This window comes from Empidonax traillii, unplaced genomic scaffold, assembly GCF_003031625.1.
Source record: "Empidonax traillii isolate 1590-97213 ecotype Southwest subspecies unplaced genomic scaffold, ASM303162v1 scaffold534:size827195, whole genome shotgun sequence".
In the NCBI taxonomy this organism is placed as follows: domain Eukaryota; kingdom Metazoa; phylum Chordata; class Aves; order Passeriformes; family Tyrannidae; genus Empidonax; species Empidonax traillii.
The window spans coordinates 345,157-368,771 of record NW_020955727.1 but is presented as its reverse complement, the minus strand read 5'-3'; the positions used below and the strand labels follow the sequence as shown (position 1 = coordinate 368,771).

The following is a 23,615-nucleotide window of genomic DNA, read 5'->3' as shown; positions in this document are numbered from 1 at the left end:
CAGCAGGCAGCCCCGGGGGCCCCACTGGGGTCCACAGCCCATTCCCATGCTCTGGTGACACTGGGGTGGCCCCAGGGATGTGCTGGGGATGCTGTGCGTGGCCGGGGCCCAGAGCAGTGGGGTGGTGGGTGCCAGCACAGCCACGTGGAGGATGCCATCGCCGAGAGCAGCAAGTAGGTCAGCTCCTGGCCTGCTTCCCAGGCATGAGCCTTGGGGCCGGGCGCTGCTAGAGCAGAGCAGGGTACAGTGCCAGGGCCTTTCCCCGCCCCGTTGCCAGGCTAAGCGCCCGACAAGGGCACCACTGCCATCTGTGCTCGTGGCCGTGCTGCCGGGGCCAGGCTGGGGGAAGTGGGTCAGTGGGGAGTGGGCTCTCTGGCACCGTCACGCTCCACGGGACACCCCCGTGCCTGCCCTGCCCACCACCTTCAGCCCTGTGGGGTCTCAGCATCCTCAGGGAGCCGGGTGTGGGCTCTTGGCCATGCTGCCAGGTGGAGGGGCTGTGGACAGGGGACTCTGACTCCACCCTGGCCCCCAGGTTCTCGGCCCTGCACCATGCGGCGCTCAACGGCAACACGGAGCTTATCTCGCTGCTGCTGGAGGCCCAGGCTGCTGTGGACATCAAGGACAACAAAGGCGAGTCCCCGGGTGTCCTGGCCATGCCCCTTGCCCCATGCCCCTCTGTGGGCTCTGTGTGGGCACACCGAGGGGCTCACGGCGTGCCCATCCTGCCCCTGCAGGCATGCGGCCCCTGCACTACGCGGCCTGGCAGGGCAAGAAGGAGCCCATGAAAATGGTGCTGAAGGCGGGTTCCTCCGTGAACATCCCGTCGGATGAGGGCCAGATCCCCCTGCACCTGGCGGCACAGCACGGGCACTACGACGTGGTACGGCAGGGCACGGGGGGTGTGAGGGGGACGGTGCCACCCCCCTGCCCCCGCCCTCACCGAGTCGGGGTCTCGCTCCTCCGCAGTCGGAGATGCTCCTGCAGCACCAGTCCAACCCCTGCATCATGGACAACTCGGGAAAGACGCCCTTGGACCTGGCGTGCGAGTTTGGCCGGGTCGGGGTAAGTCCTTGCAGGGCTGGGATGCCCCAGAGGAGGACTGGAAGGGGATGGGGCACGGCAAGGTCCCTGGGGGTGCTAAACAGGCGAGGGGGAAGCACAGGGCAGCCCCAGAGGTGGCCAGCAGTGGGGACCTGCGGTGCCACCACTGCAGGGGATGTCCACCCACTGGCGCGAGGGGAGGCGGGGCCGGGGGCATCGGGAGGGTCAGGGGGCCACCCACAGCCCTTGCAGCCCTGCTTCGTCTGTGTTTGCTGAGCCAGGTGGTCCAACTGCTCCTGAACAGCAACATGTGCGCGGCGCTGCTGGAGCCCAAACCGGGCGACACCACCGACCCCAACGGCACCAGCCCCCTGCACCTCGCCGCCAAGAACGGCCACATCGACATCATCCGGTGGGTGCTGTGGGCAAGGGGGGGCAGCGCCGGTGCCCTCCCCATGCCCTGCTGACCCCCTGGCCCCCCTGCAGGCTCCTGCTGCAGGCTGGCATCGACATCAACCGGCAGACCAAGGCAGGCACAGCGCTGCACGAGGCGGCTCTCTGCGGCAAGACGGACGTGGTGCGGCTGCTGCTGGATGTAAGGGACCCCCAGCACCCCTAGACACCCCCTACTCAGCCAGGGACTGCGGGAAGAAGGTGACCCTGCAGCTGGGGGCTCAGAGCAGCTTGTCCAACTCCACCAGGGAGTGAGGATGATGGTCCCAGAGGGGATACACTGAGGCAGTGAAGGTCCTGGGGTGGGGGGGACACCAAGGCAATGAGCTGTGCCCTCCAGCTGCTGGTCTCCTGGTGGCCTACGGGGTCCCAGGGGTGGCAGGACAGGGGGCAGCCTCCTCCCAATCCGTCTCGGTGCCGTTGCAGAGCGGGATCAACGCCCACGTCAGGAACACCTACAACCAGACAGCTCTGGACATCGTCAACCAGTTCACCACCAGCCAGGCCAGCAAGGAGATCAAGCAGATGCTGCGGGGTAGGGGGTTGGGGGGCACATGGAGGCCGTGCTGGTGTTGGGGGGGCGCTGGGCCGGGGGTGCCAAGCCCCGTGGGGTGGGCAGGGGGTGACGCTCCCGCTCTGTCCCGCAGACGCCTCCGCCGCCCTGCAGGTCCGGGCCGTCAAGGACTACTGCAACAACTACGACCTGACCAGCCTCAACGTGAAAGCCGGGGACGTCATCACCGTGAGTGCAGCGGGGGCGGCTGGCACACCCCGGTGCTGGCCGGCCCCTGACCCTGCCCCTGCCCCTGCCCGCAGGTGCTGGAGCAGCACGCGGACGGGCGCTGGAAGGGCTGCATCCACGACAACCGCACCGGCAACGACCGCGTGGGATACTTCCCCTCCAGCCTCGTCGAGGCCATAAGCAAACGAACAGGCAAATAATCCCCCCTCCTCGCCTGCCCCCGCAGGGCTGTGCCCACACCCCCAGCCCCGGGGAGCCCCGCTTTGGTCTGGTGGGGACGGGGGCGGTGCCAACAAATGGGGGCGATGCCCCGTCGTGCATGTGGGGTCGGTGTCCCTCCCGTGTGCGTGGGGACGGTGCCTTTGAGCGTGCAGAGTCGATGTCCCCGTTGTGCAGGTGGGGCCAGTGCCCACCTGGTGCGTATGGGAGCTGGTGCTGGCAGCCCCAGGGTGTTCATGGGGCAGCCCCAGGCTGCCCTCAGGCTGGGGGAGGTACATGTGGAGCGGGGAAGTTGGTGCATGAGGAGACCCCGGGGCATCACTGTGGTTTCGGGGGACCAGTGCATCGGTGGGGTCACAGAACCTGGTGCTCAGGGTCTGCACAGGGGGCTGGGCATCAGTGCCAGGGACCTAATGCTGGTCCATGGATACCTTCTCCCCAACCAGTGGCCATCTCAGGGGTCAGACCCTGCTCCCCTGCGCAGTGCTGCCTGTTCCTGTCCCCATTCCGTCCCTATCCCTTTAGGCTCTTGGTGGAGTGCATGGCCCCCTTGGGATGGCCCATGGCTGTGCCCATCGCCAGGAGCATCACAGTGGCGTTGAAAGGCCCCACATCAACCATCTCATCCCCTCTCGGGTGTGAGGACCTTGGGGCAGCCACATCGTGGGGACACAGGCAGGGAATGGTGGCACTTGAACAAGATCTCAAGGGAATGGTGGCATGAGCACCCACTGGCTGCCAGGCACTCCACACTGGCTGCGGAGGTGCCACGTGCTGGACAGGCAGGGGCAGAGCCACCCTCCTGCTGTGGGTCACGTGCAGGTGCCATGGCACGCGGTCCGTGGCTCCTGGAATGCGATCTGGGCTGCAGTCTGTGGCTCCTGGGCTGTGGCTGGCCCTGCAGCAGTGTTAGCCAGGCTGTGGGGTTCCATAGCCACCCCCTCGGCTGCAGGGCTGGCAGCTGCAGCCTCCACGGGGAACAGGACCCCCACGAGCCCCCACGCTGCCTCCTGCGTGGGGCTGTCCCGGTGTCCGTGCCGGATCCACGGGATGTGTCCATACCCTGCACCAGGCTGGGCGTGTGCTGAGCTCCCGCTGCTGCTCCTCGGCTCTGCATCGGTTGGGTCTTGGTTCAGGCTTCTCCACGTCCCTTTGGTTGCTTTTTTGATTTGCTGCTTTTTCCCCCCCCTTCCTTTTCTTTTCTTTTTTCTTTTCTTTCCTTTTTTTTTTTTTTTTTCCTTTGCGGCGGCACTGAGCGTGTCTCTATTATTTTGATTCTTTTCATTTTGTCTCTTGTTATGTTTTATTATCAGGTTCATGGGAGACTGTAACAATCCCCCAACACTTCCAAAAGATCCCGCTCCCGGCTTACGGGGCTGCTGTGCTAAACGGTGACGCCTCGTCCCATCCGTTCCATTCCCTGCCTCCACCTCCACCTCCACCACCACATTCCCATCAGACTCTTTTCAGTTCCTTTGGCTATCACAGGCTCTCCCCTAGCAGTGCCGACGAGCCGCATTATGGACAAGGTAGTTCACCGCTCGCTTCGTGCTCTCCATGGATTTTTCTTTCTTTTTCTTTCAAGCGTGTGTCGAGTCTTTTCTCTCTGCTCGGCCTCTCCCTCCCGGCCGGGGGGTTTGCCCGCGGGTGTGCACAGGCGCGTGCACGTGTGTGCATGTGTGCAGCGTGTGCATGCGTGTGCATGTGTGCAGCGGGTGCAGCGGGTGCACACACATGGCACGCGCGTGCCATCGTCCCCCTGCCCTCGCACCCGCGCCGCTCTCACGCCGTGTGTCCCACGGCTCCGCCGCCGGCACATCCCACCCTCCCCGCCCCGGCGTCCCTGTGCTCTGCCCGTGGCCCTGCGCTCCTGCCGGGGTGCGTGGGGACCCCAAACCACCCTCCCAGCTCTGTGCCAGGGGCAGGGCTGGCAGCACAGTGCCCCGACTGGAGCCACAGGCACCCTCTGCCCGCCTCAGCCTGCCTGCAGGGTGTTCGATGCCCAGCTCTGACTGGGCTGGGACTGCGCACTTGGAGTGGGAAGGGGCTGTGGCACTGGGGGGCTTTCCCGGGGGATGCTCTTGGGGCTGGCTCAGCACTGGCAAAGCCCAGCAAAAGCCTGGGGCCCATCCCTGTGGCACAGGCAGGTGACAGATGCCGTGGATCTACATGTTGGGAGCAGGGGGGTCTCAGGGGTGCAGCCCAGGCCATGCACCCAGAGCTGCTCTGGGGCCAGGGTCTCTGCATGTTCCCTGGTGGCAGCAGCACAGGAGGTCACGTTGGGGAGCACTGAGTGACCGTGCTGGCAGTGGGGACAGGGCAGCACATCTTCTCCCCGGGGCTTTCTCTCCCTGTGGGGTCACACGGAGCCGCACGCCGGCCCAGGCTCCTCTCGGTGTGACCGTGGCATGTGCAGCTCAGGGATGTCCCAGCCCAATTTGTTGTGGATGTTTGTTCCCCCTGTTGCTCCTTCAGTGACTTTATCACCCTGTATCACCCGTCCCCTGCTACGCTCGGCGCTGAGGGGGTGAGCGGCTCCGTGAACAGAACCGGCCTGGGTGGCAGTGGGGTGACTGTCCCACGGCTGGCAGGGTGGCAGTGCCCTGTGGCTGGCAGGGGGTTGGCTGAGCTGTGGTGGGGCTGCAGCAGCACTGGCTTCATAGGGCTGTTGTCCATCTCATCTGATGGTGTTTTAACCCCTGGGCTCAGAGATGGGTGTCCCTGGTGCAAGCGGGACCTGGCAGAGGTGGGCATCACAGAGGGTGAGGAGCCATGCCTGGGGTAACCCTCAAGCTGTGCCTTGCCAGGAGGATCAGATCCTCTTACCCACTGCTGTGTCCCCCATGTGTTCCTGGGGTTTCACTGCTTGAGTTTGCTCAGCTTCCTTTGCTCCCCGCACCAGGTCATGCTCCCATCCTGCTCTGGGCAGGAACAACACTGCCATCATCCCTTGCCCAGGTTCAGCTGGGTCACTGGGACACCCCACCACAGGTCTGTCCCTGGCTGACAGCAGGGAGGGGATGCCCTGCAGGATGGCATCTCAGGGCTGGTCACTGCCACCCTGTGAGGGGAGCAGCCAGGGGACAGCTCTGGTGCCCTTGGGCACAGCTGCAGCCGGGGTCCCCACACCCTGCCTGTGGGGTTCTCCCTGCGTGCAGCAGCACCAGGCCCCGGGGCCGTGGGTCTCTCGCCCTGTGCCCACCCCAGCGTGAGCTGAGTGCTGAGCCACGCGCCTGACGCCGCTCTCTCTGCTCTGCCACCAAGGGTCTCGCGGGGCCGACATGAGCCCGTCCCACCTGTCGCCGTCGCAGGGCGGACCGGCCGCGCCAGCCCCCGCCGAGGAGATCTGGGTGCTGCGGAAACCCTTTGCAGGTACGGCGAGCGCGGCCGGGACCCTCCCTGTCCCCGGGGAGCACGTGCCAGGACGTGGGAGGGGGCTCTGGCAGGGCATGGCCACACCACTGCATCCCCTGACCGTGGGGCTCGGTGCCCTGACGGCCTGTCCTCTCTCTGCAGGTGGTGACCGCAGCAGCCTGGGCAGCACGGGCAGCGTGGCCTCTGCCCGCAGCTCGGGGAGCGGGCAGAGCGCGGGCAGCGGGGCGCACGCCCTGCACGCCGGCTCCGAAGGCGTCAAGGTAAGGCAAGCCCTGAGGGGGCCGTGCCAGCTGCCGTGGCACACTGCTCCGGTCCTGGCAGGTTGCTACCCGTGACCTCAGCTGGTATTGATGCTTGAGCGGGTGTTGTGCGGTCCCATCGGTGCCCAGCGTGCCACCAGCCACGCTGTCACCGGCGGTGGCCACCAGCGTGTTCCCTCCACCTGGCCCCTGGTTGCTGCTCGGGCCTGGGCTCAGCCCCCCGCACGACATTCCACAGGTCCACCCGGAGCTGCCGTGTCTCTGCTGCCACTCGCAGGGGCCTCCGCACTGCGCACTGCGCTGCACCCACTGCTGCCACCGGCATCGCGCCCTGCCCCGGCACCCGCCCTGCCCCGGCACGGCACGGCACAGCGCTGCTGCCAGCGGCACACAGCTGATGGCACACAGCTGATGGCACACAGCTGATGGCACACAGCTGATGGCCCGCAGCCCCCTCCCTGCGCTGAGCGCTCTGCCCCCGGGCTGCCCCGTGCCCGGGCTGTGGCACAGCCCGCCTGCCCTGGCATCCCGCCATGCCCACGGGCCGCATCGCGCTGCCAGCCAGGGGGGCTCTGTTTTGTGGGCACGGAGGACCCCGCAGCCTGCACCAGCAGCCTGGGCTGGGCGTGTGCCAGGCTGGATTTGGGGTGCCGTGGCGCCGCGGTGCCGTGGGCTCCTGCCGCCGGCAAAGCACCATCTGCTGCTCCCGCGGCTCCATCTCCCCCCGCCGCAGCCCAAATCTGCTGCAACCCTCCCTTGCCCACCCTTGCCCGGGCTGGCGGCACCCGCAGCACTCGCCCCCCGCGCCCCCCGGGCCCCGCCGCCGCCTCACTCCTGCCTTGCTCTCCCCCCTTCCCGGGGTGTTTTTCAGCTGCTGGCAACGGTCCTTTCCCAGAAGGCTTCTGCGCAAGAGTCTGCCGTGGGCGATGGGCCGGCCAAGGCGCAGGACATCCCCGCAGGTGCGTGCTGCGGCCGCCCGGCTGCCGGAGCAGGAGGAGCCCTGGCCGTGCCGTGGATCCAGGGATTTGTCTTTTTTTTTATTGCCACGGCACCCATCGCCAGAAGAAAAACGTGTGGGTAAAAAATGACTCTCTCGCCTTTCGGCTGCTGCCAGGCCTTCTCCTGCCTCGGTTAGTGGGGGCCCGTGGGGGGCGGGGGGCGGCGTGGGCGGGCAGGGGGGGCACCGCTGCTCCCCGGCCCCTTCCCTTCCCTGGCCCCCCGCCAGCCCCACCGGAGCCCGAGCCGGGGTGTCCCCCCCGCCATCGCCGTCCGGGGGGGCTGCGGGGAGCATGGCCACGCTGCGGGGGTGCCCACGCCACGGGGGTGGCACATGCCTGAGGGATGCACACGTGGGGGTGGGCGCGTGGGGATGCCTGGGCTGTGGAGAGGGACAGGCAGCGAGGAGAGGGACCCGGGGAGGGGGATGCGCACACGAAGAGGGGGTGCACACATGGAGGGGGCTGCACACGCGGGGAGGGGGGTGCAGACGTTGCCAGGGAGGGGGGAAAACATGCCGGATCGATGCAGACACAAGTGGGATGCAGACGTGAGGGAGATGCACATGGCAGAGGGAGGCACAGGGGAGGAGGATGCCCACGCAAGTGGGATGCAGATGCCCGAAGGATGCACACACAAGGAGGATGTGTGCACACACACTCACACACACATAAGATGGAGCAGGGAGATGCACACACACCCACACAGAGCAGGGGGATGCTCACACTCACACACACACACACACACATACACACACACACACACACACACACGCACACGCACACACATACACACACACACGCAGGATGTAATTACTGGTGGGGGGAAGGGTCTGCTCTTTCTCATCTTGGTCAGAAATACGAGGCAGAAATTTCAGGGCAGCCCCCATCACCCCCAGCTGGAGGGTGGTACTGTGGGGTGCCTGTGTGGGTGTCCCGAGTGGTGAGTAGCTCGTGCCAGCCTGCCTGGTTGGTGACGTGGCTGGAGGAGCGGGGCCAGAGTGTTTTGGGCAGTGGGACCCCTCTGGCCGCTGCCTGGGGGAGAGGGGCAGCCAGGAACATCTGCTGTGATGGAGAGGTCCAGGATGGAGGGTGGGATGGAGGGCACAGCAGCTCACCCACCATGATGGCTCACCCACCCATCCCAGAGGAGCAGACCCCCTGTCCAGGGCTCCCCAGGGTGCTCTGGGCTGCTGTGCTGGGGCAGGTGTCGCTCTCCTGCGCCTGCCCTGGCCCTGCCAAGCTGGGGGCTGTGGCCATGGCATCCCACATGGGGCAGGAGCTCGGCTCCCCTCTCTGCTTGGCCGGAGCCCGGGGGTGGGTGGCCCCCACTGACCGCTGCCCCTCCGGCAGGTTCGTCGCGGTCGCAGAGCGTGGCCAGCTCCCCGTACGCCCCCCAGCCCCCTGCCGAGCCCCAGCTGAAGAAAATGGAGCCACCATCAGAGGGGAAGGTGAGTGGGAAGCACGGGTGCCGTGGGGAGCACGTGGTGGGGACACCGGCAGGGGCGGTGGGTCCCTGTTCCCGGAGCTGCCTCGATCCATCTGTCCCTCTCACCCCAGAGCTCGGAGGCCGTGTACCAGTGGCTCTGCAAGTTCCAGCTGCAGCTCTACGCGCCCAACTTCATCAACGCCGGCTACGACATCACCACCATTAGCCGGATGACGCCGGAGGTGAGGCCGCGGGGCCGAGGGAGGGAGGCAGGGCTGGATCAGGGCGGCACTGACCCCTCTCTGTGCCCCAGGACCTCACAGCCATCGGCGTCACCAAGCCGGGGCACAGGAAGAAGATCGCGTCCGAGATCAACAACCTCAGCATCCCCGAGTGGCTGCCGGAGTACAAACCGGTGAGGGCTGAAGCCACACCCAGGACAATTAATCCTCTCCAGGGAGGGGGTGGCACAGGGGGACGAGGGTGGGAGCTGGCTCACTGCTGCCGGATGATGAACACATCCTGGAGCTGCTCATGTCCCTCCCCAGAGCTTTGCAGGGACTGTCAGCTTGTCACCAGGTGGAGGTGACACTGTGTCTCCTGACACCCCTCCTGCCCCATCGTCTGGGCACAGTGAGGGGCTTCCCATGGGAATGGGGCTGGACACAGCAAGGGGATTCCCATGGAAACAGGGCTGGGCATGGCCCTGAGTGCTTGTGGGGCACAGGGACAGCGCAGGGACAAGGGAAGTGCCCTGGAGCTGTGGTACCCCCACAAGATGGGATCTCCTGTGTGCCACAGGTGGTGGGGGGCCGGGGCTGCCGGGGCCAGACCCTGGTGCCAGCTGGTGCTGAGCCATGCCCTGTGCCCCACCCCAGGCCAACCTGGCGCTGTGGCTCTCCATGATTGGCCTGTCCCAGTACTACAAGGTGCTGGTGGAGAACGGCTACGAGAACATCGACTTCATCACCGACATCACCTGGGAGGACCTGCAGGAGATCGGCATCACCAAGCTGGGTAAGGCCCTGCGCGCAGCGCTGGCTGCGGTGGCCTTGGCGGTGACACTGATGCCCTGTGCCACCCCCAGGCCACCAGAAGAAGCTGATGCTGGCGGTGAAGAAGCTGGCGGAGCTGCAGCGTGCCGAGCTGGGCAAGTACGAGCCGGGCACACTGAAGAGGAAGGCGTCGGGGCCGTGCCCAGAGGTGCTGGCCATTGAGTCCCCCCCGCCGGAGCCACCCGAGTGCCAGTCGCCCAAGATGACCACCTTCCAGGACAGCGAGCTCAGCAGCGAGCTGCAGGTGGCCATGACGGGCGAAGGCCCCGAGGAGCCCCCTGAGAAGGCGGTGAACGCCGCAGCCCCCGGTTACCGCTCGCCACCGGGCCTGGGTGGCCGTGCCAGGCTGATGAGCAGCTCCCAGGAGCTGCTGGGGGACGGCCCGCGGGGTCCTCCTGCCGCTGCCATCTCCAAGAGCCAGGAATACCTGGCGGAGGGGGCCGGTGAGGGCCCACCTGCACCACCCAAGGAGGGACGCCCGCCCCGGCACGGCCACCCCGTGAAGCGTGCCAGCGTGCCACCGGTGCCCGGCAAACCCCGGCAGCCCTTCCCGCCCTCCACCGGGCAGCTGACGCCGCCACAGACCCCCGGCAAGGCGCGGCCCCCCTCCCCACAAGGGCCAGCTGTGCCCCACGCCACCGCCAAGGTGAAGCCCACCCCACAGCTGCTGCCGCCCGGCGAGCGCCCCGCGTCACCCCGCTCCCTGCCCCAGTCACCCACCCACCGCGGCTTCGCCTACGTCCTGCCGCAGCCCGCCGAGAGCGAGGGGGCACCGCCAGGTGTGCCCGTCCTGCCCGTCTCTGTGCCAGTGCTGTGCCTGCCTCCGGCGGGTGAGGGTGAGGAGGAGCCGGGGAGGCCGAAGAAGCGGGCGCACAGCCTGAACCGCTACACCGCCTCCGACAGCGAGCAGGAGCGGGACGAGCTGCTGGTGCCGGACGCGGGGCCCTACGCCACCGTCCAGCGGCGCGTGGGCCGCAGCCACTCGGTGCGGGCGGCCGCCGGCGGAGACAAGAACGTCAACCGCAGCCAGTCCTTCGCCGTCCGCCCCAAGAAGAAGGGACCCCCCCCACCCCCTCCCAAGCGCTCCAGCTCCGCCATCTCCAGCGCCGGCATGGCCGAGGACTTCCCCAAGGAGGGTGAGGGCGAGGCGGCCGTCGGACCCCCGAGCGCTGAGGGGGAGAGCCGGCGGGAGCAGCGGCGGGCCAGCGACCTGGGCGGCAGCGTGGACACGGGCAGCGCCGGCAGCGTGCGCAGCATCGCGGCCATGCTGGAGATGTCCTCCATCGGCGGCGGGGCCCGCGCGCTGGCCATGCAGAAACCGCATGTGGCCGGTGGGCCTGGGCCGGCCAAGGCACCCGACGGCTACTACCTGCAGCCGGGGCCCCCGCCGGGCAGCCCCGACCGTGCCCGTGTGGCCACCGTCCTGGCCACCGTGAAGCACAAGGAGGCCATCGGGCTGGACGGGGAGGTGGTGAACCGGCGCCGGACCATCAGCGGCCCTGTCACCGGGCTGGTGGCAGCCGCCCGCCGCGAGCGCGCCGACAGCGTGCGGTCAGAGGCGGGTGCCGACAGCCCCGGCGAGCGGCTGCGGGTGGAGCGCGGCGGTTCCCCCGATGGCATCCCCTTCGCCGAGGAGGGCACCCTCACCATCAAGCAGCGGCCGAGGCCCCTGGGGCCGGCCCGAGGGGAGGCGGGCGAGGGGCTGTCCCCAGCCCACCGCCACGGGGAGCTGGCCAAGGTGGAGGCCAGTGCCACACTCAAGCGGCGGATCCGGGCCAGGCAGAGCCAGCAGGACGGCGTCCGCTTCGTCCTCACCGAGTCCGACACCGTCAAGCGCCGGCCCAAGGCCAAGGACAAGGAGCCGGCGCTGGAGCCGGCCACACTCGCCGTGTACCAGAACGGCACCGGCACCGTGAAGCGGCGGCCGGCCTCCGAGCTGAGCGGGGCTGAGCCACCCCCGACCCCGCCACCCACCGCCCGCCCCGACGGCCCCGACTACATCCCACCACCTGCCGAGCCCAAGAAGCCCTTCAAGCCACCGGTGTCCCCAAAGCCCGTGCTGACGCAGCCACCTCAGAAGGTGCCTGGGCCGCCAGTGCCCGTCCCCAAAAAGGTGCCCATCCCGAGCCCCGGCAGCCCAGGTAGGTGCCCCACCAGATCCCTGGGACAGGCACTCCCCAGGGTGGAGGCCGGGGGTCCCAGCTGGCCCTGCCGCCCTCCTGCCCCTGTCCCTTTTCTCCGCAGAGGTGAAGCGGGTCCATGGCACGCCGCCCCCGGTGTCCCCCAAGCCCACGCCGCCCCCCACGGCGCCCAAGCCCCCCAAGCCCCACGCCGCCATCCAGTCGGTGAGCGCCAGCTCCACGCCGGCCCCGTCGCCCGCCCGGCAGCTGGGCCCCGCGGGCAGCAAGCCCTCCAGCACCCCGCCCTCGCTCTGCTCCAGCCCTGCCAAGCCCCTCTCGCCCGGCGCGCAGCCCCAGCAGGTGCCGGTGAAGCCGCCGCGCTCCACCATCGCCAGCCCCTCTGTGGACAGCGCCGGCCCCGAGCTGGCGCAACAGAAGCTGGAGGAGACGAGCGCGTCCCTGGCTGCTGCGCTGCAGGCCGTGGAGGAGAAGATCAAGCAGGAGGACAGTCAGGCAGAGTAAGAGGGCGCAGGGGGTGGTCGGTCCATGGGGAGGGTGTGGGACCGTGCTGTGCCACTGAGCACAAGAGGCCACAAGCGCTGCGGGCAGGGATTGGGATGTGGCCCTGTGGTGGGAGTAGGATGGTGCCGGAGGGATTCTGAGGGACACTGGTGGAGCATCAGGGACCTTCTCTGGAGCTGCACTGGGGAGGTGACATTGAGGGACACTGGGTGGAGCAGCGTGGGCAGCGAGACTTGGGCATGTGGGTGCACTGGGGGCTGTCTTGGAGAGGGGACACTGGGGACACTGAGCCAGACCGCTGTGTAGCAGCACTGGGATCTGTATGGGCAGTGACAGTGGGGCACAGTGCTGAGCATGGCAGTGGGGCAGGAGGGCCGTGGCACGGCGTGGCGGGGGCTTGTGTGGTGTCCTCGTCCTGTGCGTGGCCCTGACCTGTCCCGGTCACTCTCCAGCTCGGCCGTGGAGTCAAAGAGCACCGTGAGCATCCTGGACGACATCGGCAGCATGTTCGACGACCTGGCGGACCAGCTGGATGCCATGCTGGAGTGAGGGGCGCCAGGGCCCCGCGAACCTCAGGGCTTACGTGGGCACAAGGGCACAACGATCCACGACCCCCCGGCCCCGCCGCCCTCCCCCCTGTCCCCTTTGTACAGCCGTCCCCTCCCGGACATCCCGTCCCTCGGGGTTTGCACAAAGAAGAAGATACCTCAGGATTGTGCTCACGGACTCGGCGCCGGCTCCGGCAGGACTCCCTTTTGCAGAAGCAAAAAAAAACAAACAGAAAACAAAACAAACAACAAAACCCACAAAAATAAAACCCAACAGAAGAAACAAAGCAACACGTCCGGACCGAACCGCTGCCGGGGCTCTGGGAGGCTCTGGGGGGGCCCTGCCAGCCCTGGCGCCGCGGGTCACCGCGACCCGAATGTAGCACAAGCCCTGCCCGGCGGCCCCGGCAGCGGCTCCGCCAGCCACGTGGCACCGATGGCGTTTGCAGGTGGCGGGGCCGGGTGGGCAAAATGCACTTGGGTTTCTTTGCTCTGTTTTTAATTTTATTTTTTGAACTTTGTTTTCTTTCTCGGTTGGTTGGGGTTGGCGGGGGCGGCCGGGGCAGCTCCGGGCTGGCGGCTCCCCGGGGGCAGCGGGACGTGCCCCTGCCCGGCCCCTCCCCGCCCGGGGACAGGACGGTGATAAGCTATAAAAGAAGTATTAATTTATTGGAGGGGAAAAAAAAAAAATAATAATAATAAAAAAAAAAAGATATAAAGCAGATTTCCCCCACCCCCCCAAAAAATAATAAAAAGAAATAAACTTTAACAAATATATATTTAAAAGATTTTAAAATATTAGCAATTATATATAAAGCAGTTTAAAAGAAATCGAGAGAAAACTGGATTTTAGCTTGAGAAAAACTATTAGATTATACTAAGCTGTGTGTCTTGTGGCAAACTCATTCTACGAGTAGCACAATATTTACCTTTTCTCTGGGTGGAAGGTACGTGCGAGCGGTTCTGGTCGGGTTTTCCGTTGGGATTCAGTGTCGCGTCTTTCTTTTTCCACCATTACGAACTCAAAGGATGTGCCTTGTTTTATGGAGGTTTTTGTTAATTCTTACACTGGAGGTGTTTCATTTCTTTTTTTGGAGTGTCTTCAGGGTTTGGTTCCGTTTCTCCTGGTTGTTTTTGCCGTCGGTATTTGTTTGGGGTGTGTGTGGTGTGCGTGGGTGTGCACGCGGGGTGCGTGTGCTCGTGTGCATCCTCCGGGATGCACTGCTGTATATTCCTGTATAAACTGGAGTTGGAGTCTGGTTCAGTCGCTTGAGTCCTGATGAATGCATTTTTTGCTTGTGGTTTCCAAACAAAAGTGTTGCTGTTCCTTTCTTTTCTTGAGACGTAGAGTGGTCTCTCCCCTCTTCCCTCTTCCCTCTCCCCCCTTTCCTCTCTCCCTGTCTCTCCCGTTGTGGTCGCTGATCCAGATGTGTTTGGCACAACTTTGAAATTTCTTTTAAAAAAAAAAACAACAAAAAATCAAAAACAAACAAAAAAAAGACTCTAAAAATAATTAAAAAAAAAATAAATAAAATCACCCGCCTGAAAATATCTGTTGAAAAGAAAAACAAATATGTATCTAAAAAAAAAAAAAAAAATCCATAAAGTTCTACATGATGGATATATACATATATATATTTTTTATTATTAAGTTATGGACTCTGTATTGTATCCCATCTGTCCAGCTCTGCATCTTGGTGCTGCTCCCTGCTCTTCTGTGCTTAGATTTCACCTCTACTCGTCCTTATTCTTCCTATTCTGAATAGTAGATGGCTCGTGGTGCTGTGAAGACGTTTGCTCCTATACCAAGTCTGGCAACCAGTATTTAAAGAAAAATAAAAAAAATAAAACCCCTGCCGGGCTGCCACCACTGTTTGTGTCCCCAGAGCATCCCGAGTCCTCGTGGCGTGGTTGTGTCATGCCGGGTGTTCGGTGTCGTGCGGGGGGTTTGTGCTGCACGGTCCGAGGGCACCCTTGGGTGCCTCTGTGGGGTGCTGGGTCCTGGCTGTCTGGGAGCTGCTGTCAGGGGCCTGGTCCCTGCATCCCAATTTTCACCCCACAGGGCCAGTGCTGGTCGCTGGCTCCCTGCAATAACTCACGCTGGGCAGGAACAACTCTTTCTGCTTTTATTGTCAATGAAGAAATAATCAAATCTATATTACAATCTTAAAAACAGTAGAAAATGTGAGTAAAAATGCAACGGAGGCTTTTTGTCTTTAATGTGGAGACCATTATTACAGGGTGGTGAACGATGGGCTTGTGGAACTTGATTTGAGAACTAGCTGTGGCATAAAAATCGTACCTGGCTACTCAAGGAAACACCTCTTCCTGGATGGATCGGCCCGGCGCCTTGGCAGTAAAATTAAATACTAGAGACAGAAAGGGGTCGGGTGCCCACCCAGGGCAGGCCCTAATGCTCAGTCCTACCATGGCCAGGGGAGCAGCCTCCCAGTGTCACCACCGGGGCACGCTGACCCGTCCAGTCCCGTCACTGGCCAAGGGCTGCGCTCGCCCGGCCCGGGGCCCAGAGTCACCCCAGCCCCGGCCCCAGGGGGTGTCCCCAGCTGGGGAGGGCGCAGGCAGAGGAGGGCACTGGCACTGGAATTGCTTCCCCTCCTTTTCCAATCATCGAGGGCAGGTCTGGGGGAATGTCTGGAGCATCCATAGGGCAGACCCGTCGGGAGAGCCGCCAGCCAGGATCCCTGCGGGGGGGGCCGGCCCAGGGGCAGCAGCAGGCAGTGGTTGGTGCAGGAGGAGCTGCAGCAGTCATTTCGGAGGATGTGGTCACCCACAGGCCGATGGAGGGGAGAATTTTTGGTCTTTCAGTGTGCAGGACTAGTGTGACGCTCTCATTAGCACGTCCAGACCTGCGGAGACAAGGGAACCCACGGCAGTGACTCCGGAGCAGCTCTGGGGGCTTCTCTTCATCCTCCCACAGCACCTCCCTTTGGGCTGCCAGCATCCACAACACCCTGCCAGGAGTGAAGCCTCCCACCCGCTGAGAACCACCCCCTTGTGTCACAGAACCCCACAACCACTTAGGTTGGAAAAGACCTCTGAGACCATGGAGTCCACCCTGTGCCCGATCCCCACCTTGTTACCCAGACCAGGGCACTGAGTGCCATGTCCAGTCATTTCTTGGACCCCTCCCTGGACAGCCCATTCCAGTGTTCTACAACCCTTTCAGCAAAGAAATTCTTCCTGATGTCCCAACTTGAACCTCCTCTAGCACAGCTTCTTGTCCTGTCACTTGCTGCCTGGGAGAAAAGGCTGACCCCCGCCTTGCTACAACCTCCCGTCAGTCTGTTTGAAGACAATTCCTGGCTCATTTAATGCCCCAATTCCAGCAGTGGAAGAGCACACACCACCCTGGAGCAGGCTGGGGTGACCCACCTTTACAGTGCTGTCCACAGCGCCGGAGAAGAGGCGGCCGCGGGACACGGCGAGGGCGGTGACGCTGCCCTGGTGCCGCAGCAGCGTCTGGGTGCAGATCATGTTGTCCATGCTCCACACCTGAGGGAACACGGCGGGCGTCAGCCCAGCCAGCGCCACAGCCCGGCAGCACCGGCAGGGAAGGGGGATCTCATGTCACAGGCTCTGAGGGAGGTGCCACACCGAGGGATGGGGATCCCCGTCTGTGCCGTCACAGATTGCCAGGGGAAGCTGCCCGGCCCCGCACACGTACCCTGAGTGACCGGTCGTACGAGGCGCTGAAGACTTTGGTTTGATCCGGTGTGGAGATGACAGCGAGGGCGTAGACTGTCCCCACGTGCCCCGTCAGCGTGCGGACCTGCTCCTTTGTCTCTATATCCCAGACCTGCGGGGGAAGAGTCGGGCTCGAGGCTGTGCCGGGACGAGGCCACCGCCCTCTCCTCCGAGAGGTGTTTCCACCTCCACCTCCAGGGTGGGTGCTGTGCCCCCACGCTCCAGGTGTGCCAGAGGGGACAGGCAGGGCCAGGTGCCCATCTCCAAGCCCCTCTGCCCCAGCCCCCCTGCCAGGAACGCATCCCAGTCCATCCTTACGTGGATGAGGTTCTCGTAGGTGCCGCACACGATGTGGTGGTTGGTGACGGCGATGGAGTACACGCTGCCCCCGGACGTCTGCAGCACGTGCACACACTCCAGGTTGCGGATGTCCCAGATCTGAAGGAGACACCGGAGCAGAGGCAGGATGAGACCCGTGCAGGGACCCCTCTCCAGGGTTGAGATCTCTCGCAGCCGTGCTGCCACGCACTGAGTCAGCCTGGCTCCGTGTGTGCCCAGATCACACCTTCAAGGACAAATCTATCCAGCTGGGAATGTTCAGAACTGATGATGAGCAAAGCCCTGCTGTCTTAATTGGCTGCCCAGCTTTGAACATCCAGGCTGAAAACGCTGCTGCCCCTGTGTGTGTGACTACACACACATGTGCACACACAACCCTCTCCTTGATAGCACTAAAACCTGGTGCAGACAAATTACCAGGGATTTATGAGCATGGAGGAGGGCAACTTCCAGTTCTGTGTCCCCTAGATGCTGAGAGGTGAAGTATTCATCAAACCCTCAGCCAGCACAGAGTGGGGAGGGCACTGGGAACCCTCACAGATTTGTGGTAACTCTGCAGCCAGACAGTGACCTTGCCCTGTTATCAGCAGGAGTGGGAGCACAGATAAGGCTGCGGCAGCCACAGAGGCGCCAGGGCTGAGGGCCCAGTTCGTCCCAGTGAGCCTCCCCAGCAGCTCCCAAGGCCCAGCCTGCAGAGATGCAATCAGCACGGGAGAATCCCATGTCAGTCATCCCATGCCAGCAGTCATCTCAGATCTCAGCAGCTGCCTCGTCCTGCTCCTCCAGGCCAGGCTGCAGAGCACAGAGGGGCACAGGGAGAGCTGCTGGGAACCACCAGTGCCGGGGCCCCACCTTGATGGTCTGGTAGGATCCACTGTACAGATAGTTCTGGGAAGCCACCAGCGCTCGCACCCAGTGATTGAGACCTGTCAGCTCCTTCTTCAGCTTGAGCTCAGTACCTACGATATCCCAGACCTGTGGAAAGCACAGACACAGACATGGAGGAGAATCCCAGTGGGGCTGGGCAGAACATGGCCAGGGCTCCCCACCCTGCAAGAGGCCCTCACAGCTTCTGTGGGGATCCTTGTGCCAGCTCTGCTGCCCGCTGGGAATGGCCTGAACCCACGGACTTGCAGATAAAACACAGCTGCTGAGTCAGCACGCTCCCTGAGGGAGCCAGCCTGGAGACTGCATTACTGCTGGCAGAGACCCTTCCCTAGCACAGCCACAGGCTTGAAAACCTAAACCACAGCTGCAGTAAGGAACTGCCCTGAGCTTCCACTCCCAGCCCCTGGCACGCAGGGACTGACAGATCTCAGTCCCCACTCTGAGCAGCACTCACTCCTGGCCTGCTCAGCTCATCTGGCAGGAAGTGGCTGGGGATGGCAAACCCAAAAGGCCCCATATTCTCCTTCTGCTCAGTCTGGCTGCTCCCCCAGCCCTGAGCTCTCTCCAGAGCTGAACCAGTGCAGGCCCCAGTTAAAGAAAAGAGCACACATCCTCTTACAGATGGACGGGCCCATAAGCTGCCTCACCAGGAGCTGGAAGCAGAACCACGGGAATCCAGCCAAGGCTTTAAAGGGCAGCTTGCAAAGCTGTTCCCTGATTTCTGCATGTTTTAGGTAGAGAATGCAGACTCAAGATCCTTTGGAGGCGGTTTCAAAACAGGCAGCCTGAATCCCCAGCCAATTCTGGAGCCCAGACACGATTCCTAACGGTCTGAGCAGGTCTGTTGGGGGCCCGAGGACACACACACTTGGGAATTGCCAGGATACTCCACCTGCAGCCTCAGGTTTACGGAGTTAGAAGAAATGAAGAATTTTTGCAGCCAGGTCCCAGAACACCTTTGACTTGAGAGCAGAGCATGGGCTAAACCTCTGCAGTGCTGGCTTCTCTGTGGCTCAGGAGAGCATAGCAACAAGGTCACCTACAGACCAAAATGCCACTTTCTTCCTGTTTGGACACTTCTGCCTGACAGTTTGTACCCCTGGTCCCACACCAGCCCCGGGGGAGCCCGCTGAGCTGTACCTTGATGGCTTTGAGGGAGCCACTGAAGAGCATGTTGTGTGAGGAGACCAAAGTGCAAACAGGATTGTCGTGTGCTCGGATCGTGTTCACCTTCTGCAGGTTTTGAATATCCCAGACCTGCAAAGGACAATCACAGAATCACGGAATGGTTTAGATGGGAAGAGCCCTCTGAGATCATCGAGGCCAACCCTTCCCCCAGCATTGCCAAACCCACTAAGCAGGAGCACCCTTGAGGGGCAGGGCAGGTCCCTTGTGCTGAGGCCCTTCCTCTCTGCCTCTGGAGGCAGGGAATGACCATACAGGGCACTCATCTGAGCCACTGTCCTGGCTGACCAGGACCAATCACCCTGTCCCAGCTCACAGCACCAGCCTCTTGCTCCCCACACAGGAGCAGGGACTGGGAAATCCAGCCTGCAGGAAACCCCCCAATCCAACCCCTGAGTGACTTGGCAGTGGATACAGCACACACAGGTTTTCAGTCCCACACCACTGGCAGCTGAAGAGCCTTCCAGAAGAAGGTCCCTGCTCGTGAGCAGCCCGTGGCTCTCCCATCCCGGCTGCAGAGCGGGGTCTGGGTACTCACAATGATGGTGCAGTCAGCAGAGCCACTGTACAGCTTGTTCCTGGAATGTCACCAGAAGACAAAGGGGGGTCAGGGAGGGACAGAGCCACGTGCAGGGTCCCAGCTCATCCCCAGGCACCGTCTGGGCCAGGAGCTGCAGCCCCACGGCCTCACTGGGACAAGGCCACACACGCCCACCCCGAGAGTGGGGCTCCTGGCTTGTGGGAGGCCAGGCTGGACTGGCCCTTGGAGCAGGAGGCCAAGCACCCTGCTGGTGACCAGGGACACAGCCAGGACACAGGGCTTTATCCGTTTTTAAAAAGCAAAGAGGCAAGATGTGCCTCTCACGCACATTTTTGGCCCGTGCAGGACAGAGGATGGGAACTGTCAGGGCATGCTCAGGAGTCCCCATGCCCTGCTCTTCCCAGGGGCAGATGTCCCTCTCCACTCACCCCTGGATGCAGAGAGCCAGTACAATTCCATCATGACCCTCCAAGGTCTTTTGGCACTTGTATGTGGTACAGGTATCCCACACCTAACAGGAAACACAAGGCAGGAGTTGGGGAGCGGGCAGGATGTCAGCAGAGGAAGGAGGAAACAGGCTGTCTGTCACCTGGGCACTGCCTGCCGGGCCCTGGGCACGGATACACTTGTCTGGGAAAGGAAATCTGCTGCAAAGGGTCAGGCTGAAGCCAGTGAGATCCAGGCCAGCAGCAGGTATCAGCCCTCTGCAGCTCTGTCCTCCTCAGCCCAGGCCAACACAACACACTGAACAAGAGGAGCAGCTCTCAGGCTCCTGCTCCAGCAATTCCCACCCTGTCCCAGGGCTCCAGTGGCACAGCACAGCCTCCTCTGCCACTGCAAAGGTTTTCCCCCTGAGCACACTCTGCTCTCTCAGGAGGGAATGTGCAGCCAGGACAGGGGAGTTCTCTTTCCCTAAAGTACAACAATATCTGTTTTCTTCCACGTGGCTCTAAGACCAAGGAAACTAAACCAAAGCTCTGCTTCTGGCAGGATTAGTTGTGGCAGCCCGTGGGGGTCCCCAGCCCAGCCAGCAGCCACCACAGTGACACTGGGAAGGGCTGCACCAGAGCAGTGCTGTCAGTTTGAGTTATTGCAAACAGGACAAAGGAAAACAAACATGCCATAAAATGGGAAAAGGACACATTGGATCAGGGACAAATGCTTTGTTCTAAAATGACTTTTTACAACAAAGGAAAATAAAATCAGAAGCTGAAATAGGCTTGAACACCCTAAACACCACATAAAGCAAATCCAGCAGCAGCAGGGATGAGGTTCTAATCTGGGCTTTGCAAAAATAACTCTTGACTCTCAATTTCACCATCAAGTAATGTTTCCTCGCAGAGAACTTTGCCCAACTATAATCACAAAGAATCATTTAAGATTCTCTGGGAGAAAGTTTAGGAAGTGACATCCCCCCACCCCACAAACTGAACTCAGCTTCTCTCCCACGTGACAGTGCAGAAGGTGCACGGAAGAGACAAGCTTTTACCTTAATGGTTTTGTCTGAGGAGCCACTGAAGAGCAAGTCTCCTATGGAGTACACACACAAACACCACACGGGGCCCTGGTGGCCCACAAAGGTCCCCTTGCACTTGAAGATCTGCTGAGGATCATAAGCTGCAGAAAGGAGAGGGCAGGTGAGAGGTGGGAGGGCAGTGCTGTTCCTTTGCACTGCCCAAAAGAGCTCCCTGGGCCACCAGCCACAGCCAGCCCCAGGGGAGGAAGCCCACAGGGGTACTCACATCCGAGGATGCCCATGTTGAGCCGAGCGTTGATGTGCGAGAGCTCGTCCTGAAAAACAGAACAAGCCGTGTGAGCTTTCCACAAGCAGGGAGAAGGGTACAGTGTCCCTGGCAAGTGCAAAAGGCCCAGGCTTTGGAGCAGAGGGTTCTTCCCTTGCTGCAGAGCTCCTTTCCTCTGTTAACTCATTCTCAGAACAACAACAGGCTGAGAAAAGGCAGCAGAGCCAGCTCCAGCAGCAGCCTCGATGCCGTGAGCAGCACGTGCTCACGGGGCTGCCTCTAACTCAGACCCTCTCCCAGACCTCAACTGCAGCAAAGGCAAACCAAACCCGGGGTGAGCAGAGCCAGCAAGCAGGGGGGACCCCAGGGCTTCTCCCACTGCAGGACAAGCCTATAGGAGCAGAGCCAGCTAACTCCATGCAATCCCTGCTCCAGCCCAGGGCCCCTCCTCACATTCAGCATGGAGGCGTCCCTGCGGAATTCCATCAGGTCCTCGCTCAGCTTGCTCTGGTTCTCGTCCAGAACGTCTGCAAGAGAAGGACAGGCCCACAGTCACTGCAGAGCCACTGAGGGCATCCCAGGGAACAGGCAGGGGACACCCAACTGCCACCCAGCCTCTGAACACAGAGGGAGGACACACTGCTGCTATCGGCCGGGAAAGCAGGAGCGTGCCTGCTCCTCAAATGGAAGTTGTACCTGGATGCTGAAGAACCAGCAAATCTGGGAGCAAGACAGGGCTGGCAGAGCAGAGGTGTCCAAGGGCCCTGTTCACTCCAGCATGGCTGCACTGTTGGCTATTTGACTCTCTGATTTTTATAGGGGCCTGTCCTGTGCCCAGGGACTGCACAGAAGAAGCCACAGGAGAAAGGTGGCAGCTGCCTGTAGACATCTCTAGGACTGGCCACGTGACCAGTGACTGCAGGATTAGGTCCCAGGATATTCTGGCAGCAAAGTCAGTGGAACCCCTATTTGTCCCTCTGCAAGGAATATCTGAACCTCCTAAAATCTGCTCAGCACCAGTTTTAAACATGGAATGAGACCTGTAATGCATCATCCACACAAAGAGCTTCCCCGTTCCTACAGCTCTGCCCAGAGAGCTCGTCCAGTGCAGACTCACCAAACTTCAGCTCCAGGTTCTTCTCCAGCTGGTCGATTTTCTCAGAGAGCTTCCCCAGCATGGAGCGCAGGAAGGCGATTTCCTGGTCCTTCTGGGCCATGGCCACCTGCATCTCATGGAAGCGATCGTCTGTCTGCTGCAGGAACTCCTTCAGACCCTCGAACTTGCACGTCTCCAGGTGGGTCTCATAAGTGTCTTGGTTCCCTATGAATGTGCACCTGAAGGGAAGGCAGAGGCTGGTTGGAGCAGGGCTCCCACGGAGACTCCTTGCTCAGCTGGCTCCCCACTGCAGCTCCAAGGCCTGTGTGGCTCCCAGGCCGTCCTGCTCTTCCCACCAGGAGCAGGGCTACTGTGGTCCATTATCCTCCAAAGGAGGGATTCAATAATCTTGGAGGTCTTTTCCAATCTTAATGATCCTGCTGGGTGGAGGCAACTGCGGGGCAACATGGAGGCCAAGCAGCTCCTGTTCTTCCAGCCAGAGCACTGGCCCCAAACAGGACTGTTGGTCTGGGTAGTTGCAAGAAAAGGCAGATCTTGGGCAAGAGACAGTGTGGTGTCGGTTTATGTGCTCACCAGGAGCACCAAAATCAGTGGAAAATATTGGAGCTGACCTCAGCAGATGCTGACTAGGGCCTGCAGCATGGCAGGGAGTCAGGGATGCTCTGCCAGGACTTGTCTTACTCTGCCTCTGCCAAGACATGTCTTAGGATCATAGAATCATAGAATTGCTGAGGCTGGAAAAAGCCTCTGAGACCACTGAGTCCAACCATTCCCCCAGCACTGCCAAGCCCACCACTAGCCCATGTCCCCAGCTGCCACATCAGCTTTTAAGTCCCTGCAGGGATTGTGATTCCACCACTGCCCTGGGTGGTGGGCCTGGACAACCCTTTGTTGCCTCCTGCAACCCCTGTGATCCTGAGCTTGGCCTCAGGAGAGCTGCTCAGAGTCCTTGGGGCCACCCCAAGGCTGCAGCGACCAAAAAGGCAGCTCAGGAATTACCTTCAGTGCACTTTCCCCACTCAAAAGCATCAAGTCCTTACCCGTACTTGGAGTGGGGACACTTGATGTGCTCACACTCCTTCAGGTGTGCCTCCAGGTTCATTTTGAGGAGAGGAGGGCAGCTGGGGTTGTTGGGGCAACGCACGGGCCGGTAATCACAGCTGCTCTCATGGTCTCTGCCCATGGAGAGAAACACAAGCAGGGAAAATCAGCAATGAGCAGAAATTAATGGAAGCAACATAGTTTGTCAGGAAAGGAGCAAACCAGCCCTGTGAGGCTGTCAGGTCCAAAGCCTCCCGCTCTAAGACTGCAGTTCCAGTTTTTAATCCCCATTTGG

General features: G+C 62.0%; 2 protein-coding genes across 7 annotated transcripts in view; one reads left to right on the top strand and one right to left on the bottom strand.

Annotated features, from left to right (window-relative positions):
• CASKIN1 (CASK interacting protein 1) overlaps nt 1–12,988 on the top strand; it is a 28,201-nt gene extending 15,213 nt beyond the window's left edge. Inside the window, exons 3-21 of one of the 2 annotated variants that reach the window (XM_027897287.1) lie at nt 536–633; nt 738–883; nt 970–1,065; nt 1,326–1,456; nt 1,531–1,639; nt 1,924–2,032; nt 2,145–2,239; nt 2,314–2,431; nt 3,772–3,987; nt 5,723–5,830; nt 5,975–6,093; nt 6,965–7,052; nt 8,442–8,539; nt 8,649–8,759; nt 8,831–8,932; nt 9,396–9,534; nt 9,605–11,713; nt 11,817–12,210; nt 12,667–12,988. In XM_027897287.1, coding sequence (XP_027753088.1) covers nt 536–633; nt 738–883; nt 970–1,065; nt 1,326–1,456; nt 1,531–1,639; nt 1,924–2,032; nt 2,145–2,239; nt 2,314–2,431; nt 3,772–3,987; nt 5,723–5,830; nt 5,975–6,093; nt 6,965–7,052; nt 8,442–8,539; nt 8,649–8,759; nt 8,831–8,932; nt 9,396–9,534; nt 9,605–11,713; nt 11,817–12,210; nt 12,667–12,763 — 4,483 coding nt within the window. In that variant the 3' untranslated portion in view covers nt 12,764–12,988. The remainder of the gene's footprint in view (nt 1–535; nt 634–737; nt 884–969; nt 1,066–1,325; nt 1,457–1,530; nt 1,640–1,923; nt 2,033–2,144; nt 2,240–2,313; nt 2,432–3,771; nt 3,988–5,722; nt 5,831–5,974; nt 6,094–6,964; nt 7,053–8,441; nt 8,540–8,648; nt 8,760–8,830; nt 8,933–9,395; nt 9,535–9,604; nt 11,714–11,816; nt 12,211–12,666) is intronic. The other variant, XM_027897288.1, reaches the window with a different exon arrangement.
• A 1,885-nt stretch (nt 12,989–14,873) lies between these two features.
• The window catches only part of TRAF7 (TNF receptor associated factor 7), a 30,030-nt gene continuing 21,288 nt past the window's right edge, over nt 14,874–23,615 (bottom strand). For all 5 annotated transcript variants that reach the window (XM_027897289.1, XM_027897291.1, XM_027897292.1 and 2 more), the window contains 13 exons: nt 23,320–23,454; nt 22,280–22,497; nt 21,616–21,689; nt 21,163–21,211; nt 20,910–21,037; nt 19,849–19,931; nt 19,418–19,457; nt 18,835–18,951; nt 17,659–17,781; nt 16,786–16,905; nt 16,448–16,579; nt 16,156–16,275; nt 14,874–15,629 (listed from right to left, as the gene is read on the bottom strand). In XM_027897289.1, the coding sequence (XP_027753090.1) occupies nt 15,615–15,629; nt 16,156–16,275; nt 16,448–16,579; nt 16,786–16,905; nt 17,659–17,781; nt 18,835–18,951; nt 19,418–19,457; nt 19,849–19,931; nt 20,910–21,037; nt 21,163–21,211; nt 21,616–21,689; nt 22,280–22,497; nt 23,320–23,454 (1,354 nt within the window). In that variant the 3' untranslated portion in view covers nt 14,874–15,614. The remainder of the gene's footprint in view (nt 15,630–16,155; nt 16,276–16,447; nt 16,580–16,785; nt 16,906–17,658; nt 17,782–18,834; nt 18,952–19,417; nt 19,458–19,848; nt 19,932–20,909; nt 21,038–21,162; nt 21,212–21,615; nt 21,690–22,279; nt 22,498–23,319; nt 23,455–23,615) is intronic.